Source organism: Lithobates pipiens, unplaced genomic scaffold, assembly GCF_037356315.1.
Source record: "Lithobates pipiens isolate NorthernLeopardFrog02 unplaced genomic scaffold, aLitPip1_a1.2 Scaffold_8, whole genome shotgun sequence".
Lineage (NCBI taxonomy): Eukaryota > Metazoa > Chordata > Amphibia > Anura > Ranidae > Lithobates > Lithobates pipiens.
In genome coordinates, this window is record NW_027507903.1 from 10,027,820 (window position 1) to 10,048,968 (window position 21,149).

At 44.0% G+C, this 21,149-nt stretch overlaps 1 protein-coding gene across 4 annotated transcripts in view; it reads left to right on the top strand.

Annotated features, from left to right (window-relative positions):
- LOC143962650 (multiple epidermal growth factor-like domains protein 11) overlaps positions 1–21,149 on the top strand; it is a 981,904-nt gene that overhangs the window by 787,324 nt on the left and 173,431 nt on the right. For all 4 annotated transcript variants that reach the window (XM_077471986.1, XM_077471983.1, XM_077471984.1 and 1 more), the window contains one exon: positions 7,377–7,523. In XM_077471986.1, coding sequence (XP_077328112.1) covers positions 7,377–7,523 — 147 coding nt within the window. The remainder of the gene's footprint in view (positions 1–7,376; positions 7,524–21,149) is intronic.

Consider the following 21,149-nt stretch of genomic DNA (forward strand, 5'->3'; position numbering starts at 1 on the left):
TAGGACAAGGGACGATACGGGACGCCCACAGCATTTGCTGACTTGTATTCAAATTTGCAGAGCATTAATCAATAACTTCTGTCTTATGCCGCTTACACACGACCGTTTTTTCCATCAGAATAAACTCTGACGGTCTCTGACAGAGTCTACTGAAACGGACTTGCCTACACACGATCACACCAAAGTCTGTTAGTTTAGAGCGCGGTGATGTACAACACTGTACGACGGGACTAGAAAAGGGAAGTTCAATAGCCAGTAGCCCAATAGCTGCCCTGCGTCGTTTTTTTTTGGTCCGTCGGAACAGCATACAGATGAATGGTTTTCCCGATCGGAATTGATTCCATCGGAAAGATTTAAAACATGTTCTATTTCTAGGTCCGTCTGAATTTTTGAAAAACAAAAAAAGTCAGATGAGGCCCAACACACGATCGGAATATCCGAGGAAATTATTCCGTCTGACCTTTTCTGCCGAAAGTCCGTTTAGAGAATCTGGACAGCACACAGACTTTTGGAAGTTATTACCAAGTGCTTACCACGCTAAAGAAGCACAGCGCCTCTCCCCACTAGCTTGACACGTGGTAATAGGTGGACTACTGATACCAGCCAGTCCAAGATTTCAAACGCTGCGTCCCCCAGCCACAGCATTCCCTTACTACTTCAAAGATCTTGTATACTTCCTCAATGCTGACCTCCTTTCAAAGTGCAAGTCCCGTGTTCCTCGGTCACAGCAGCTTGACTTTAGTTCTGCAACTTTCCTCCTGACTCTTTAACACTACTTCTTCTTCACCAACCTTCATCTGTGATACAAGTACCGTGTTCCTCTCCGGTCACGACAGCTTGACACCAGCTCCCGGATGAAGATTTCTGATGGCTCCTCCAGCCCTCCGCCGTGCCCCCTCCCCCCCCCCCCCCCCCCCACCGTAGGGATGCCGGGAACAGCAGTCTAGTACTCCATTCTGTCTTTTTCTGCTCCCCCCAGTAGCACCTGATCCCCAGCTTATATGGGAGGCCTGCCTGCTGCCAACACCGAGAGGTAATTGGTCAGAGCTCCTCACATGAGCTGCCTCCCACTTATGCCCCGTACACACAATCGTAAAAAGGTCTGATGGTTTTCCCGACGGAATTCCTACGGAATCCACTCAAGCTGTCTTGCCTACACCCGGTCCCACACAATTCTGACCGGCAAGAACGCGGTGACGTACAACACGTACAACGGGACTAGCTTCCGTCTCGTAGTTGAATCTAAGCATGTGTGAGTTTTTGCGTTTTCGGAATTGCATACACACGGTCGGAATTTCCTATAGAAAGTTTTTCCGTCAGGAAAATTGAGAACATGCTCTCAAATTTTTTTGCTGGTGGGAATTCGGCCAACTAAATTCCGATGAAGCATGCACACGGTCGCATTTTCAGATGAAAATCTCTCATCGGTCTTTTGCTGGCTGAAATTCCGATCGTGTGTACGCGGCATCAGACTTCAGGTCCAACCCCACTCCAGAGACATCTTTCTGACAATAGGGGAGGCATCCCAGAAATCAAAGTACAGGTGACCACACCCACCACTGCACTGCACACGCCCAGTCCCAGAATCAAAACAGACAGGCCTAGCGCGCAGCAGAAGCCTGCCTAAATTTGCCTGTACATATCCTGAGCAAGTAAACTCATCCATACATATCTCCATACTTATTTTGCCGAGAAATCACTTTGAACCCCCCCCCCCCCCCCCCACAGCATGTCTAGCCATGGCTAGAGCAATGTCCCTCTGTCCCTCTTTCTCCCTCATTTGTCCCCCATTTTGGTCTGATCTATATAGTTGTATATAAAATGCACTTTTTATCTTTCAAAAAGTGTTCTCAGTGCTAAACCTTTCATCTAATTTCTAAATTGCTGCATTTGTAAATTTTAAAAGACAATATAAAGAATAGTTGTGGTAAAAAAAAAAAAAGTCCTTGTGGATTTATTTCCACATTTTTTTGGTTAATTCTCCTTTAAGGGGTGTGGCAGGGGGCGTGCCCTAAGCCTACATACATTTGCTAGTAGGTGTCCCTCATTCCCCTCTCAAAATGTTGGGAGGTATGTGAATGGAAGCGTGCTCTACACAACAGATAACAGAAGAGACTCCGGGAAATCTGTGTAGATTTGATGAGATATCCATTTTTAGTATATTGTATAAATATATACACACTATGGGGGTTATTTACTAAAGGCAAATCCACTTTCCACTACAAGTGTAATGCAAGTGCACTTAGAGGTACAGTCACTGTAGATCTGAGGGGAAGATCTGAAATGAGGGGAAGCTCTGCTGATTTTATCATCCAATCATGTTCAAGCAAAAATGCTGATTTTTGTTTTCCTTGCATGTCCCCCTCGGATCTACAGCGACTGCACTTTCAAGTGCACTTCCAAGTTCACTTGCAGTGCACTTGTAGTGCAAAGTGGATTTGCCTTTAGTAAATAAACCCCAATATCTCTTATGCCCCGTACACACGATCGGACATTGGGGGTTATTTACTAAAGAAAAATCCACTTTGCACTGAAAGTGCACTTGGAAATAAAGTCGCAGTAGATCCGAGGGGGACATGCAAGGAAAATAAAAAACAGCATTTTAGCTTGCACATGATTGGATGATAAAATCAGCAGAGCTTCCCCTCATTTCAGATCTACCCCTTAGATTTAGAGTGACTGCACTTCCAAGTGCACTTTTAGTGCAAAGTGGATTTGCCTTTTCAGAAATAACCCCATAGCTCCCAACTGTCCCCGATTTGCAAGGGGCTGTCCCTGATTTGGAGCAATGTCCCTCTGTCCCTCATTCCTCCTCATTTGTCCCTCATGTTGGTCTGATCTATATAGTTGTATAGAAAATGCACTTTTTATCTTTCAAAAAGTGTTTCTCAGCGCTAAACCTTTCATCCAATTTCTAAATTGCTGTATCTGTACATTTTAAAAGCCAATATAAAGGAATAGTAATGTTAAAAAAAAATCCTTGTGGATTTAATTAACCTTTTTTTTGTTAATTCTCCTTTAGGCCGGGTTCACACCTCTGCGATGCGGGAACGCCGCGAATCCGTGGCGTTTTCCCGCATCGCATTACTCCCGCCGGCAGTTCACACTGCCCTATGCGAACGGCTGGGAGTGTCAATGATATGTTAATGACACCCCCAGATCCGTCCGCATATCGCAGTGCGATCTGCCGACTCGCACAGGAATCAGATCGCATGGTGTGAACCCCCTTGCGATCCGATTCTGTTGCGGACCAAAAAAAGGGTCCCGTGCGAGTTTGCTGCGGGAGCGATGCGAATTCAGCCATACTATCTGTATGGCTGAACTCGCATCGCTACGGAGATCGGATGTGATTTGCGGTGCGAATCACATCTGGATCTCCCCCCGCAGCAGTGTGAACCCAGCCTTAATTGGGTGTGACAGGGGGCGTGTCCTATGCCTACATACATTTGGTGTCCCTCATTCCCATCTCAAAATGTTGGGAGGTATGAATATCCCCCATTGATCGGACATTCCGACAACAAAATCCATGGGATTTTTTCCCCCGACGGATGTTGGCTCGAGCTTGTCTTGCATACACAAAGTTGGTCGGGAAATTTCCGATCGGCAAAAACGCAGCGACATACAGCGCGTACGACGAGCCGAGAAAAAGGAAGTTCGATAGCCAGTGCGGCTCTTCTGCTTGATTCCGAGCATGCGTGGAACTCTGTGCGTCGGAATTGTGTACACGCGATTGGAATTTTGTCGTAAAATTTGAGAACCAGATCTCAAATTTTGTGCGATGGGAAATTCCCGTGGAAAAATGTCCGATGGAGCCTATGCACGGTCGGAATTTCCGATAAAAAGGCTCTCATCGAACATTTTTTCCGTCGGAAAATCCGACCGTGTGTACGGGGCATTAGATTGTAAGCTCTAAGGAGCGGGGCCCTCTGATTCCTCCTGTATTAAAGTGTATTGTATTTGTAGGGTCTACCCTCAAGTTGTAAAGCGCTACGTAAACTGTTGGTGTTATATAAATCCTGTATAATAATAATAATAATATCTGCATTATTATGTCTATATACTGTGCACCAGATATCTGTCAGAGCCAACAGAGATACAGCAAATAAAGGCAAGTGCGGAGACAAGTAGGGTGTTAACAGGACAGAACAGTCAACCCCCCCCTCCCCCTCCCCCCCACCACCAGTTTACCTGCAGCATTTGGCAGCTTTATCTCGCAGGCCCACGCTCCTCTGCATAATGGGATAAACACAGGGGGAGAGACCTCAGGCAGAGAGTGGATTAACGTGTTACTCAGGAGATGCGCCCCCCTCCCCATCGGAGCAGAACAGGTACCGCATTGTAATTACCGAGGCTTCAATCTGCCTCGGCGGCTGAAAGTTTGAGGATTACTGCGAGTGAGTGAAAATCATTACACAGGCTGCGAGTCGCTTTCCCTCACTCGGCTTACTCGCCGTTTTTTTTTATTTTTTTTTTTTATTCAAACCGGCTCGAGTTAATGCAAAAAATAAATAAAAAATATTGCAGAGCTGAGGAAATTTGATGGCGAGCTTGAAAGTCCTTCGCCCTTCCGTCGCCGGACGTTCTCAAGCAAAAGAGACAAATGTGCCGAACGAGCGGCGGTTTTAAGGCAGAAGTTGGTGATTCGACACTCCGGATGTGAACAAAGTGCAAGAGACAAATTACTGTATTTATCGGCGTATAACACGCACTCCAAGTTGAGGAGGGAATTTTAAGGAAAAAAACTTTTAGGAGGGAAATTTAAGGAAAAAAAACTTACATTTAAATGCCTATCAGTGCAGCCTTATCAGTGTCCATCTGAAGCCTCGTCAGTGTCATTTGCAGCCTTGTCATGCAGCCTGTCTGTCATTGCAGCCTTGTCATGCAGCCTGTCCGTCATGCAGCCTTGTCATGCAGCCTGTCCGTCATGCAGCCTGTCCATCATTGTAGCCTTGTGCATCGTTGTCAGCTTTTATTTTTGAAAATGGCGCCACCGAGATGTCCTGTGTATCTCGGCGGCGCCCGGTAGCTCTTGCCCGCCTTCGGCCATACTGGGCGGCTTTCGGCCGTACTGGGCAGCTTTCGCCCGCCTTCGGCCTTTCCTCTGCGGCTTTCGGCCGCCTTCGGCTGTACTAGGCGGCTTGCGGCCTCCTTCGGCTGTACTAGGCGGTTTTCGGCCGCCGAGAAGGGCCGAAGGTGGCCGAAAGCCGCGAGAAGGGCCAAAGGCGGCTGAAAGCCACCAAGAGCCCAAAAAGAAATCGTGGAGGATCGGCGTATAAAACGCACCCGCGATTTCCCCCTGATTTTAAGGACACTTCATGGACTTACAATCTTACGGTATTGCCAGACCGGCTGAGAAATACTGATACCGTATGATAGTTCTCTAAATTTGTCCATGACCCTCGGTTACACTCAAGTAATTCAAATCCAAGTCTGTGGCAGAGATTTTGCTTTACCTAACACCCAAGCGGTTGCTAGGCCTAGTGAGAGGAGGTCTATCCGGAGGTTGTGAGAATCCAGCTGTGAAATGGTTAATCTCTGGATTTCTTCTATAAGAGACTTTAGATTTTTGCAGTTCCAAAAGTACCTGAACTTTTTCCTAACCCTCTACTCTTCATTAAGAGACTGTTTTATCTTCTAAATAAATAACTCAAAAGAAGATCCAATGTCAGTTTCTGCATTTCTTTGGGCCATCTACCACGGGAAACCCTAGACAGAGACGAGGTCAAGAAGGTAACAGTAAGCCCCACAAAACCAGCAGCTCCTTTGGGGGTCAGTGCTACAGTTGTATAAAAATATATAAATTTATTAAGACAAAAACATGATTAAAAATGGTCCTAAGAAGAGGGAGTACACAATACACATCAATTTGAATCTCTGAAGGAGAACTGCACAGTTAGACGTGCATCCATCCAAGGAAAGGAAACAGAATGTTGAATGTTGAGGTTGTCAACATGTTTCGCGGTATAACCGCTTCTTCAGGAGTATGCTTCCAGAGAAATTATGTATGTATATTTCACGGCTGGACCAACCAATTCAGTGAGACATCCAGGGCTTTTTTTCTCAAACAATAGGCGCAGGAACTCCCCTTTTCTGAGTCACCCCTTTTTCCCACCCCCTACCCACCTCCGAGCACCATCCTTTGGTTCCATCTCCTACCCACCTCCCAGTACCACCCCTTTTAGACATTACAGAACCAAGCATCATTTTGTGGTGCTAAGTTATTTGTATGGAGTTTGGTAATGATATCAAGAAAAGCAGTAAAATAGATCCCCTTCAGCCAGCAAAAATATATCCCCCTAACAACAATGTACCACCCACAACAAAATCCCCCACCCAGCAACAATAGGCTCCCGGCAGCATCAACAGATCTACAGATCTATAAAAAAAAAATGTGTTTTTAATATTTATATATTTTTTTTCATTTTTTTATTTTTTCAAAATTGTCGCTCTTTTTTTGTTTATAGCGCAAAAAAAAAATGCAGAGGCAATCAAATACCACCAAAAGAAAGCTCTATTTGCGGGGGTAAAAAAATATGGACGTCGATTTTGTTTGGGTGCAGCATCGCACGACCACGCAATTGTCAGTTAAAGCGACGCAGTGCCAAATCGCAAAAAGCGCTCTGGTCGGGAAGGGGGGTAAAATCTTCAAATCTTCCGGGGCTGAAGAGGATAAAGGGGCTCGTTTTCATTTTTTTTTTAACCTCATTATGTTACTGGCATAATCGATTATGAAAATAGTAATCGATTCATTTCATAATCGATTAGTTATCGATTTGTTGTTTCAGCCCCAATTGTGATTTCATGCACGCCCGGAGCAGCGTGGTCTTTAGGTTAATCTCTTGGTAAATCCGATACAAAACTGCATCCTCGTCATCCTGTCTCTGGAGTCGCAGATATTCCGAGACTTTCATGGAATATTTTAGGCAATGCGATCTTTTTTTTTTTTTTTTACTATGGAGGAGCATAATGGGGCCCCCGGGGAGATCCTTCCTGCAGAGGTCAGTCCTTGCTGATTCCGGGCCAGGTTTACAATAAAATGCCATTCTTTTGGTCCGGTCATTTTACTTATTTCATATTTGACCTTTTTATCTTTCAGGCAATTTGGCAGCTGCCATGCATAGCAAGTAAATCCTCACATGACTTCTTTTCACAATGATATTTTCTCCATTTCATGTTCCAGAATATTTCATGAACAAATTATACAAAAATAACATTAATAAAGGAAATAAAAGGTGTGATGGGAAATAATCATCATTTAACAGGAATTGCAGTTGTAACTAAAAAAAATAAAAAATAATAAAATTATTATTTTTAGATGATTTTTAGCTTGCTATGCGGTGATGGTCTGATTTTTTTAATTTTTTTTTTGCTTGCAGGTGTTCATTGCGATAACGTGTGCGCCCAAGGACGCTGGGGGCCCAATTGCTCCATGTCTTGTCACTGTGAGAATGGGGGGTCGTGCTCCCCCGAGGACGGAAGCTGTGAGTGTGCACCAGGATTTCGGGGAACCTTGTGCCAAAGAAGTAAGGAGAAATTAAATTCAGAAGTTATCAGTGTCCGCTATAATGTAACATTTCTCTTAGGCTGCGTTCACACCTGAGCGTAGCGTCTTTGAGCACTTTTCCAGCATTTTTATGAGCTTTTTTGCGCGTTTGTATGCATTGTTTTTGGGCTATGTCGTTTTTTTATTAGCCAATAAAAAAAAAAAATATTATCTGTTGTATCATTTGTTGCTAGGTATTTCAGCTTTTTTTTTTTTTTTTTTTTAGCTTTTATTTCTTCTTTTATTATTATTCATTTATTATAATGTTTTTTCGTTAGGGTAAGGGGTTTGAGTTCAGTTTAGGTTAGTGTTAGGCTCGGTTTACACAGGGGGCGACACGACTTGCCGCGCCGCGACCTGACAAGTCGCCCCCGTTCTGTACTACGGAACCGTTCTAAGAGGAGCGACTCGAGTCGCTCCGACTTAGAAAAAAGGTTCCTGTACTACTTTTGGGCGACCTCGGGCGACTTGCATTGACTTCTATACAGAAGTCATTTGCAAGTCGCCCCTGAGGTCGCGGCAGGTCGCGACGCGGCAAGTCGTGTCGCCCCCTGTGTGAACCGAGCCTTAGGATTAGGAGTTAGGGTTATTTATTATTATTGTGTTTATTTTTTATTTTATCTTATTTATTATTATTATACGGATAATAATAAATAAATGTAAAATAAATACACAAATAAATAAAAATCATTAATAAAAAATAAGTAAATTCAATAAATACTAAGTAACAATAAAGAAATCATGAACCCCTAAATGTAACCCTTACGCCTTAAAAAATAAAATAATAATAACTTAACAACCTAACACAAACATTTTTTTACTTAGACACCTTCCTGCCCAGGCCAATTTTCAGCTTTCAGTGCTGTTGTAATTTGAATGACAATTGCGCAGTCATACAACGCTGTACCCAAACAATTTTTTAAATCATTTTGTTCCCACAAACAGAGCTTTGTTTTGGTAGCATTTGATCACCTCTGCGGTTTTAATTTTTTGCCCAACAAATAAAAAAAGACCGAACATTTTGAAAAAAAAAATAGTTTTTCTTTGTTTCTGTTAAACTTTTTTGTAAATAAGTATGTTGCACTGATATGGCTGTGTTGACGGGCACCAATAAGGTGGCAGTGATGGGCACCAATGGACACTGATAGGTGGCACTGATATGCACTGATGGTCACTTATAGGTGGCACTGATGGGCACTTACAGATGGCACTGATGGGCACACATAGGCAGCACTGATGGTGACAGTCAGTGCCCATTTGTGGGCATCATTTGCACATGTGGATGGCCATGGGGTACATACCTGGCCATCCACATGTTGCCCCCTTCCCTGGTGGTCCTGGCGGCTTCTCGGGTGGTCTAGTGTGGGCATCCACGGGGGGCTGCACTGATAAATAATCAGCGCAGACCCCCCTGTCAGGAGAGCCACCAATTGGCTCTCCTCTACTCGCGTCTATAAGGAGGCCAGTAGCCAATAGCTTTAGTCTTGTAATTTATTCTGAGCATGCGTGAGGTCAGGAGACATCTCAGTCTCCTGACCTCAATATCATTGAGCCCCTCTGGGGAGATCTCAAATGTAGAGTTCATGCAAGACAGCCCAAGAATTTACAGGAACTGGAGGCTTTGTGCCAAGAGGAATGGGCAGCTTTACCATCTGAGAAGATAAAGAGCCTCATCCACAAATACCACAAAAGAATTCAAGTTGTCATTGTTGTTAAAGGTCATTTGGGTAGTTTCTGTTGTCATTATGATTTAAAAAGAGTAAAGACAGTTGATAGATAATAAATGGCATCAGGCAAACACCAGCCATGAGTGAAAGAAAAGTTTTTTGTTATCATTCATCTTCTCTGAAAAATGGCCAAGAAATCATAAATTCTGCCAGGGTATGTAAACTTATGAGTACACCTGTACATGATCCTGCACTTCCGCCTGCACGCGCGGGGGGGGGGGGGGGGGTGGCACGTGCTTGTCACTTCTGCTGTGATTATTCACAGCAGAAGCCGATCTGAGGGTGTCGGGCACTCGATGCCCATCAGCACCTGCCGATCATCGGGCAGAGACTCAGAATGGAGCTCTGCCTATGTTCTGACAGAGGGGGAAGGGATGGATTTTGGCGTTCCCCTAGTAAAAGCAGCACACACAGTACACAAATAAACACTGGCTAGGCACACGTTTAACCCTTTGATCACCCCTGATTTTTAACCCCTTCCGGTCTGTGTCATTAGTACAGCCGCGGCCAAAAGTTTTGAGAATGACACAAATATACATTTTTCCTAAAGTCTGCTGCCTCCGTTTTTATGATGGCAATTTGCATATACTCTAGAATGTTATGAAGAGCGATCAGATGAATTGTGATTAATGGAAAAGTTCCTCTTTGTCATGAAAATGAACTTAATCATATAAAAAAACATTTCCACTGCATCTGTGAAGAAGGCTTTAGGGCCCCCAAGAAAGTCCAGCATGCACCAGGACCGTCTCCAACAGATGATTCAACTGCGGGATCGGGGGGAGGGGGGGGGGGGGACACCACCAGTGCAGAGCTTGCTAAGGAATGGCAGCAGGCAGGTGTGAGGACATCGGCACGCACAGTGAGGAGAAGACTTTTGGAGGATGGTTTGGTGTCAAGAAGGGAAGCAAAGAAGCCACTTCTCTCCAGGAAAAACTTCAGAGACAGACTGACATTCTGCAGAAGGTCCAGGCAGGGATTGGACTGTTGAGGACTGGGGCAAAGTCATTTTCTCTGATGAATCCCCTTTCCGATTGTTTGGGGCATCTGGAAAAAAACCTTGCCCGGAGAAGAAAAGATGAGTGCCACCATCAGTCCTGTGTCATGCCAACAGTAAAGAATCCTGAGACCATTCATGTTTGGGGTCGCTTCTCAGCCAAGTGTGGGGCTCACTCACAAATTTGCCTAAGAACACCGCCATGAATAAAGAATGGTACAAAAACCTCCTCCGAGAGCAACTTCTCCCAACCATCCAAGAACAGTTTGGTGAGGAACAATGCCTCTCCAAGCACAATGGAGCACCTTGCCATAAGGATAAAGTGATAACTAAGTGTCTTGAGGAACAAAACATCGAAATTTTGGGTCCATGGCCAGGAGACTTCGCAGACCTTAATTATATAGAAAGAGAAGGAGGACGCACCGACCTTGGGCATTACCACAGATAAAATATATATTAGATAGAAAAAGCAAGAGTAATAGTCACAAACAAACATTTAAAAAAAGGCCTAACAGTGCTCCAACAATTCGGAACCATGTCTGTAAACACCTGCAACCTGGACCGGATGTTAGGGGGAACCAGATGGCATCGCAACCGGCTTACGCTTTACAAGGGAGTACCCTCTTCACCAGTTATCGCTGATGAAGTGGATACTCCCTCATAAAACGTAAGCCGGTTGCGATGCCATCTGGTTCCTCCTAACATCCGGCCCAGGTTGCAGGTGTTTACAGACACGGTTCCAAATTGTTGGAGCACTGTTAGGCCTTTTTTTAAATGTTTGTTTGTGACTATTACTCTTGCTTTTTCTATCTAATATATATTTTATCTATGGTAATGCACAAGGTCGGTGCGTCCTCCTTCTCTTTCTATATGAGTAGGTGGAAATGTAGCGCTAATGAAAAAACAATGCTAGAAAACTGTGTAAATACATAAATTAACATATATATAAGTGATAAAATCTATAAGTGAATAAGTCCCAATTTTAAAACAATGGGAAACAAATAATAAATATCAATTGCGTCAGTCCCAAGAAGTGGCAGGTACACCACAAATGAAGGATTGTTCATATAAGGAGCCAGGAAACCACAAACAGAGGATTCTTCATATGAGTAGCCTGGAGCAACGGGGTTTGTAGCCGTAGCAAATGACAACGATACAAAATGAGAATGGGTACTCTTACTGGAACCAATGGACCTGGATGTCGGCAACACCAGGTCAGACGGGCATGGGTAACCAAAACCTCGGTATCGCAGGAACAGTTCGGAGGATCCTGAAGTATCAATCAGAGAAGCAATCAACAATATCCTCCAGGGTCCAGTACTTTCCCAATGGAGCCACAATGATGGAACCAGCCATTGAGCCATAGATGACCAGATGGAAAGGTCTGACAGGCATATAATACAAAGGATATGCAAAAAAAAGGAAAAAGCTTCCAATGGTGCAGATCAAAAAAATAGGGTGTTTATTTTCATAAAAACCAACATACAGATAAAATGGGAGTGATAAAACCAAGTCCTGCGCGTTTCGTCCTACTAGGACTTCTACTGGGGCATCTTTTTTTTTTACAGGGTAGCGCAATAATAATTTTTTGCACTTCTCTTTCCAAAAGTTCCAGCTCTAAGGATATCCCTTGTTTTGAGGAGGGCAGCAAGACCGCTGACATTCCATATTTTATCCGAAGGGTTGGCTACACCACTTACACTTTGACTAAGCTCCCGAGCGCAGGGGGTTTGTGTTGTGTTGTTTAACTCCCCAGACCTTAATCCCATTGAGAATTTGTGGTCAATCCCAGTGGCATAACTAGAACCTTCAGGGCCCCGATGCAAGAAACCATGAAGGGCCCCCCTGAACCCCAGCCCGTTCCCTTCCCTCCGAGTCCGGCAGTGGAACTCCAGGGCGTGGTCACAGATATGACCTTTTTGAGCCCTGTAGTTCCATCACTGGCATCAGTAGTTTTTTTTTTTCACTGTGGCTGGGGAGAACAGACATCGGACTGAGCGGCAATGCATGGAGCAGGAGAGGGGTACTCTGAGGAGCCGGCCGAGGACACAGGTCATGCAGGAAATGCACAACTAAAGAGCAGCCAGTGCGATAGTTGAGCATGGAGCTCTGCTAGTCACCCTCCACCTCCAGCCACCCATGTGCATGGTGCACTGGTACCCCTAGCTGCCTATGCTACTGCCGGCCATATGTAGAGGGGGCTGCATGGGCCCCCTGCAGCACAGGGCCCAGTTGCAGACGCAACTGCTGCACCCCCTATAGTTACGCCCCTGGTCAATCCTCAAGAGGCGGGTGAATAAAAAAAAAAAGGAATTCTGAAAAACTCCAAGTATTGACTATGCAAGAATGGGGGGGGGGGGTGGCCATCAATCAGGATGTGGCCCAGAAATTGATTGACAGCATGCCGGGGGGGGGGAATTGCAGAGGTCTTGAAAAAGAAGGGTCAGCACTGCAAATATTGACTCTTTGTATAAAGTTAATGTCATTGTCAATAAAAGCCTTTGACACTTATGAAATGCTTGTAATTATACTTCAGTATACCATAGTAACATCTGACAAAAAGATCTCAAAACGCTGAGGGCCAGTTCACATCACACGCAGTCCAGTGAGTTTATTTTTCTGCATCAAAAACACATGAAAAGTAGGTTTATATGGTTTCCAATGGCCTAGTTCTCACTAGTGCGGTCGGTTCCAGGGAGTTCCAGTATAAAAAGCAGAACATGCTGCATTTTTCCTGCACTGGACTGTACTAGAAAGCAGCAAAATGCATGAAAAATGCACTAAATTGCACCGGAACGCATCAAAAGCGCACCAGACCCCAGTACAGTGGGAAAAAAACAGGGGAAAAAAAAGACAAAAAGCATCTGGAATTCATTCGGAAAGGCGTAAAAAAAGGCATCTAAAGCCCCATAAACACTATCAGATTTTCTGCAGATTTTTTCCTTCAGGCCGCGTACACACGGGCGGACTGTATGGCGTACTTAGTCCGTCATACAATCCGATGGACAGTCCGTCATACTTTCGACTGAACGGACTTGACCACACACGGATGCACAAACAGTCCATCGAAAGCTTGCGCGATGACGTGTACAGCACGTACGACGGGACTAGAAATAGGAAGTCCAATACACAGCAAAGCACCCTTCCGCCGTGTAAATCCTTTCTGAGCATGCGCCATTCTTAGTCCGTCGAACTAGCCTACTGACGAGCGGATTGTCCGCTGAAACCAAAGTACGACGGACAGAATTTCGAAAAATCCGAAAATACTTAGTACGCCAGACTGCACGCTGAAAAAGTCCGCTGAAGCCCACACACGAGCGGACTGTCCGCTGAAATGTGTTTCGACGGACTAAGTACGCCATACAGTCCGCCCGTGTGTACGCGGCATCAGATTTACCAAAACCATATAATATGAGGTCAAACCTTAGGCATTTCAATGTGTATGCAATCAGGCAGGCCCTTCTACTACATGGTTTTGGTAAATCTGAAGGAAAAAATCAGCAGAAAATCTGATAGTGTGTATGGGGCTTAAAACACACCAGAATGCGTTAAAAATGCGCATGCAAGAAATGCATTCGGAACGTATTTGGAGTGCAGTTTTGTGGTGTGAACCAGCCCTGAAGCAGCAGACTTTGTGAAAATTTATAATTTGTGTCATTCTCAAAACTTTTGCCCGTAGCCGCGTATATTTTGTAGCGCCGGTCACTATTAGTGCCACTGGTTCCTGCACTGTGTCAAAAGTGCCAGATTATCCGCCGCAATAGTGCAGTCCCGCTATAAGTCGCTGAGCACCGGCATTATTAGTGTAAAAATAAATAAATACGAATTCCAGTATATATCCCATACTTGTAGAAGCTATAACATTCATGCAAACTAATCGATATACGCAGATTTATTTATTTTTTACCAAAAACGTGTAGCAGAATACATATTGGCCTAAATGTATAAATACATTTTGATATTTTTTTTACATTTTTTTATTGGATATGTTTTATAGCAGAAAGTAAAAAAAAATATTTTTTTTCAAAATTTACGGTCTTTTTTTTTATAGCGCAAAAAACAAACAAAAGAACGCAGAGGTGATCAAATACCACCAAAAGAAAGCTCTATCTGTGAGGAAAAAAAATGAGAAAATGCTATTTTGGTACAACGTCGCACGACTGCGTAATTGATGGTTAACTCACAAAAAATGGATGCTATTTGGGTACAACGTCGCACGACTGCGTAATTGATGGTTAACTCACAAAAAATGACCTGGTCATGAAGGGGATGGGGGGTAAATCTTCCTGGTGTCAAGTGGTTAAAGAATACTCAATCATGTGCATGGAAAATAACAAAAACAGCATTTTTGCTTGCATGTGATTGGATGATCAAAGCCAACAGAGCTCCCCCTCGTTTACTAAGCCTTGGAGAAAGTGCGCTTGCAAAGTTACACAGTCTATTTGCCTTCAGTAAATCCACCCCAATAGTCTTTATTATACCAAAATGTTCTTCTTCACATCACCATTGATGCCATCCTGTTTTCCTCGTGAATAATAACAATAGGACAGGGGCGGTACTAAAATCCATTCCCCAAAAACACAAGAATACCATTCATGAATATATAATGCATGTTCCCAGGCCTTGATATCTTTGTACATTGTGCTAAATCTCCGGTGCCAGTTGACTGTTTTATGTGGCTGCCCATTTCATGCTGGGTAGAAGATAAAGAGAGGCTATGCATTGTTCATCATCAAAAGATTAAGCAGAAAGGAAATCATATTTTATGTATTTGTCCCTCTATACAGTATGTCACAAAAGTAAGTACACCCCTCACATTTCTGTAAATCTTTTCTTTTATCTTTTCATGTGACAACACTGAAGAAATGACACTTGTCTACAATGTAAAGTAGTGAGTGTACAGCTTGTATAACAGTGTAAATTTGCCGTCCCTTCAAAATAACTCAACACACAACCATTAATGTCTAAACCGCTGGCAACAAAAGTGAGTGCATCCTTAAGTGAAAATGTCCAAATTGGGCCCAAAGTGTCAATTTTTTTGTGGCCACCATTATTTTCCAGCACTGCCTTAACCCTCTTGGGCATGGAGGTCACCAGAGCTTCACAGGTTGGCACTGGAGTCCTCTTCCCCTCCTCCATGACGACATCACGGAGCTGGTGGATGTTATAGACCTTGCGCTCCTCCACCTTCTGTTTGAGGATGCCCCACATATAATCAATAGGGTTTAGGTCTGGAGACATGCTTGGCCAGTCTATCACCTTTACCCTCAGCTTCTTTAGCAAGGCAGTGGTCGTCTTGGAGGTGTTTGGGGTCGCTTTCATGTTGGAATACTGCCCTGCGCCCAGTCTCTGAAGGGAGGGGATCATGCTCTGCTTCAGTATGTCCCAGTACATGTCGGCATTCATGGTCCCCTCAATGATCTGTAGCTCCCCAGTGCCGGCAGCACTCATGCAGCCCCAGACCATGACACTCCCACCCCCATGCTTGACTGTAGACAAGACACATTTGTCTTTGTCCTCCTCACCTGGTTGCCCCCACACACGCTTGTCACCATCTGACACCAAATACGTTTATCTTGGTCTCATCAGACCACAGGACATGGTTCCAGTAATCCATGTCCTTAGTCTGCTTTTCTTCAGCAAACTGTTTGAAGGCTTTCTTGTGCATCATCTTTAGAAGAGGCTTCCTTCTGGGATGACAGCCATGCAGCCCAATTTAATGCAGTGTGCGGCGTATGGTCTGAGCACTGACAGGCTGAACCCCCACCCCTACAACCTCTGCAGCAATGCTGGCAGCACTCATACGTCTATTTCCCAAAGCCAACCTCTGGATATGACGCTGAGCACGTGACCTCAACTTCTTTGGTGGACCATGGCGAGGCCTGTTCTGAGTGGAACTTGTCCTGTTGAACTGCTGTATGGTCTTGGCCACCGTGCTGCAGCTCAGTTTCAGGGTCTTGGCAATCTTCTTATAGCCTAGGCCATCTTTATGTAGAGCAACAATTCTTTTTTTCAGATCCTCAGAGAGTTCTTTGCCATGAGGTGCCATGCTGAACTTCAAGTGACCAGTATGAGAGAGTGAGAGCGATAACACCAAATTTAACACACCTGCTCCCCATCCACACCTGAGACCTTGTAACACCAATGAGTCACATGACACCGGGGAGGAAAAATGGCTAATTGGGCCCAATTTGGACATTTTTACTCAGGGGTGTACTCACTTTTGTTGCCAGCGGTTTAGACATTAATGGCTGTGTGTTGAGTTATTTTGAGGGGACAGCAAATTTACACTGTTATACAAGCTGTACACTCACTACTTTACATTGTAGACAAGTGTAATTTCTTCAGTGTTGTCACATGAAAAGATAAAATAATATATTTACAAAAATGTGAGGGGTGTACTCACTTTTGTGAGATACTTTATATATTTATATAACCATCTCCACACACCTCCATATATCTTGATATCTTTATATAAAATATGCATTTTATTTTATATTTGCTATTTTATATTTGCTAAATTTCCTATGCAGTTGATTGATTTATGTTGGGTTATAAAGAGAATATTGAGAAGGCTAAGGAAGCCACTTGGATGAATTGCAAAAAACATCTTCAGTCTTAGCCCTTGTACACAGGGTCGGAGATTCCGTCGGAGTGTGTCCTATCGGACCGTTTTGTCTGATATTCCGACTGTGTGTGGTCTCCATCGGACTGTTTCCGTCGGAAAATCCGACGTACCAATCTTTCCAAGTTGCCGGTAAAATTTTCCGACAAGATGCTCCGATCGGACATACTCCGATCATGTGTAGTCTACTCCGACGGACAACGTGCCACGCATGCTCAGATCAAATTCCTAGACCAAAGCTATTGGCTACTAGCCTGAACGTAGTCCCGTCCTAACGAAATAACGTCATCACGTTATGTACAATCGGATTTTCCGACAACTTAGTCCGACCGTGTGTATGCAACATCACTTCCGGACCTCTTCGGATTTGGTTGTCGGAATCTCCGACCGTGTATACAAGGGCTTACAGTTAAAGTTCAGTTGAATGTAACTAACTACTACAAGCTATAACATGACCTGGGTAAATGAAGACCTACACAGACATAAATAGGATATATTGGCATCTCATGACAGTTACCATCAAAAGAACCCCCAAGGCCAGTACGAAAGAATTGAGGGTCCATAGTTTACCTTTACATCAACTACCAAAGACTGGAGTCCACATGTTGTGATCACATTGGGACTTCATATCCATTGGTTGCAATGGGGCCTCATATCTGGTGATTAAAATAGGAACTCATGGACAACGATTAGAATGGGTCCTCCAGCATAGTTCGGGAAAAAGCCAACAAGCTGGTTGTACACAAGTTGATCAATATAGGTCTACTTGTGTACAACCAGCTAGCCCATACATGGATCGAAATTCAGCCAGTCCCTGCTGAACAGGCTGAATTTTGATCCATGTGTGGCTGCCTTAATACCTTGTACAGGGTGGCCACAATGAGATCTCATGGTAGAGTTGCCACCTCATCCCTTTAAAACCGAACACATATTAATTACACAGGTTCTCTAGCTGATTAAGGTGGTAATCAAACCCACTTGGTGCCTTATCGGCATTAAATTAGCCTTAGAACCTGTGTATTTCATATGTTTTCGGGTTCAAAGGGATGAGGGGGCAACTCTACCTCATGGCCTGGTGATCACAGTTGGGCTACATTCACAGTGATTCATGGGCTAGCTTTGCATCGTCTAGCAAAAACTGAAAGACCGGGGTCCATTAATGCTGATCACAATGGGGCCACATGCCTGGTGATCACAACGGAAACCTCAAAGTCTTGTGATTGCTTGCCCGATAATCACAGTTGGACCATATCTACAGGGATCCATAGTTCAACTTTACATCATCTACCAAAATATGAGATCCATACACGATCACAATGGGACCTCATGTTCGGAGATCACAACGGGACCTCGTATTTGGTGGTTACAATGGGATCTCATGCACCATGATTACAATGGGACCTCATGCCCGATGATCACAGTTGGACCATATCTACAGGGATTCATAGTTCAGCTTTAGATCATCTACTAAAATATGAGATCCTTACACGATCTCAATGAGACCTCATGTCCGGAGATCACAATGGGACCTCATATTTGGTGGTTACAATGGGATCTCATGCACCATGATTACAATGGGACCTCATGCCTGGTGATCACAGTTGGACTGCATTCACGGTGATCCATGGTTTAGCTTTGCATCATCTACCAAAGACTGAAAGAATGAGGTCCATGCATTGTGATCATGATGGGATGACCTCATGTCTGGCGATCACAATGGGATCTTGGGCCCAGTGATCACAGGGAGATCCCATGCACAGGGATCAACAAGGTACCATAAGCCTTGTGATCACAGCGGGAGCTGAAGTCCATGCAGGATGATCACAATAGGACCTTATGTTGGGCATTCACAAAAAAAAAAAAATGCTACAAAAATACCACATGTACTGGATTTTAGTAGTGAAGGCCTGCAGTGATTTATCGTCGGCGGCAGCTGGCGTCCTTAACAAACACTGTAGATCCATTGTCAATCACAATGCCCGCCCGCTCCCGCGTACCCAATATAAAAGAAAAGGCTTCTCTCCTGGCGAAGGCTCCCGCAATCTGACAGCATGCCCCCAGTCAGTGATGTCACAAGGGGGCTGGGCCAACCGGTGACATCATCAGGTGGCACCACCTAAATAAATCTGCTTTTGTGAGTGAAGCCCCTTATGTCCAGTGATCACAATGAAACTTCATGTCTGGAGATCACAGTTGGACCGCATTCACAGTGATCCATGGTTTAGTTTTACATCATCTACCAAATATTCAAATATATCAAATATGGATGGAGTGACTCTTTATTTTGTGCTAACCCACATGTAACAGTGCCTTGAAAAAGTATTCATACCCCTTGAAATTTTCTACATTTTGTCATGTTACAACCAAGAATGTAAATGTATTTTATTGGGATTTTATGTGATAGACCGACACAAAGTGGCTCATAATTGTGAAGTGGAAGTAAAATGATAAATGGTTTTCAATTTTTTTTTACAAATAAATATGTGAAAAGTGTGGGGGGTACATTTGTATGGCGCCCCCTTGAGTCAATACTTTGTAGAACCGCCTTTCACTGCAATTACAATTAAAGACAAAAGTCTTTTTGGGGGTGTCTCTACCAGCTTTGCACATCTAGAGAGGACATTTCTGCCCATTCTTCTTCTTTGCAAAATATCTCAAGCTCTGTCAGATTGGATGGAGAGCGTCTGTGAACAGCACTTTTCAAGTCTTGCCACAGATTCTCTATTGGATTTAGGTCTGGACTGTGACTGGGCCATTCTAACACATGAATATGCTTTGATCTAAACCATTCCATTGTAGCTCTGGCTGGATGTTTCAGGTCGTTGTCCTGCTGGAAGGTGAACCTCCTCCCCGGTCTCAAGTCTTTTTCAGACTAACAGGTTTTCTTCTAAGATCGCCCTGTATTTGGCTCCATTCATCTTCCCATCAACTCTGACCAGCTTCCCTGTCCCTGCTGAAGAAAACCATCCCCACAACATGATGCTGCCACCACCATGTTTCACAGTGGGGATGGTGTGTTCAGGATGATGTGCAGTGTTGGTTTTCCGCCACACACAGCGTTTGGCTTTTAGGCCAAAAAGTTAAATTTTGGTCTCGTCTGACCAGATCACCTTCTTCCACATGTTTGCTGTGTCCCCCACATGGCTTCTTGCAAACAGGACTTCTTATGACTTTCTTTCACCAATGTCTTTCTTCTTGTCACTCTTCCATAAAGGTCAGATTTGTGGAGAGCACGACTAATAGTTGTCCTGTGGACAGATTCTCCCCCCTGAGCTGTGGATCTCTGCAGCTCCTCCAGAGTTACCATGGACCTCTTCTCTGATGAATGCTCTCCTTGCCCGGCCGGTCAGTTTAGGTGGACGGTTATGTCTTGGTAGGTTTGCAGCTGTGCCATACTCTTTCCATTTTCGGATGATGGATTGAACAGAGCTCCGTTCAAAGCTTGGGATTTTTTTTATAACCTATCCTGCTTTATACTTCTCCACAACTTTATCCCTGACCTGTCTGGTGTGTTCCTTGGCCTTCGTGATGCTGTTTGCTCACTGAGGTTCTCTAACAAACCTCTGAGGGCTTCACAGAATGACTGTATTTATACTGAGATTAAATTACTCACAGGTGGACTCTATTTACTAATTAGGTGACTTCTGAAGGCAATTGGTTCCACTAGATCAGGGTTTCTCAACCAGGGTTCCAATTGGTTCTACAAGATTTTAATTAGGGGTATCAGAGTAAAGGGGGCGGAATATAAATGCCCCCCCCCCCCCACACACACTTTTTCAGACATATATTCATTAAAAAAAATGTAAAACCATTTATAATTTTCCTTTCACTTCACAATTATGTGCCACTTTATGTTGGTCTATCACAAAATCCCAATAAAATACATTTACGTTTTTGGTTGGAACATGACAAAATGTGGAAAATGTCAAGGGGTATGAATACTTTAAGGCACTGTATACTGGAATTTAAGTGGTATTATCACCTGAACAGCATCTTCTGCCTCGCAAACATACAATAGCGTACAGGTGAAATCTCTGGGTGACCTTCGGGCCCTCGCTATAGTAACACCTTTTTCTGTTAGATTCGGACATGTGTTTCAAAGTTCGAGAGATTTGTTTGCACTTTACCTGCTACAGCGAGGTGGTAAACGGGGTCTTATCATGTACAGTATATGCTAATGAGCAATTAAAAAGTATATATAAAAAAAAAAAGAAACGGCAAAAAACATTTTCTTGTAAGTAGACTACTACCCCATTCCGC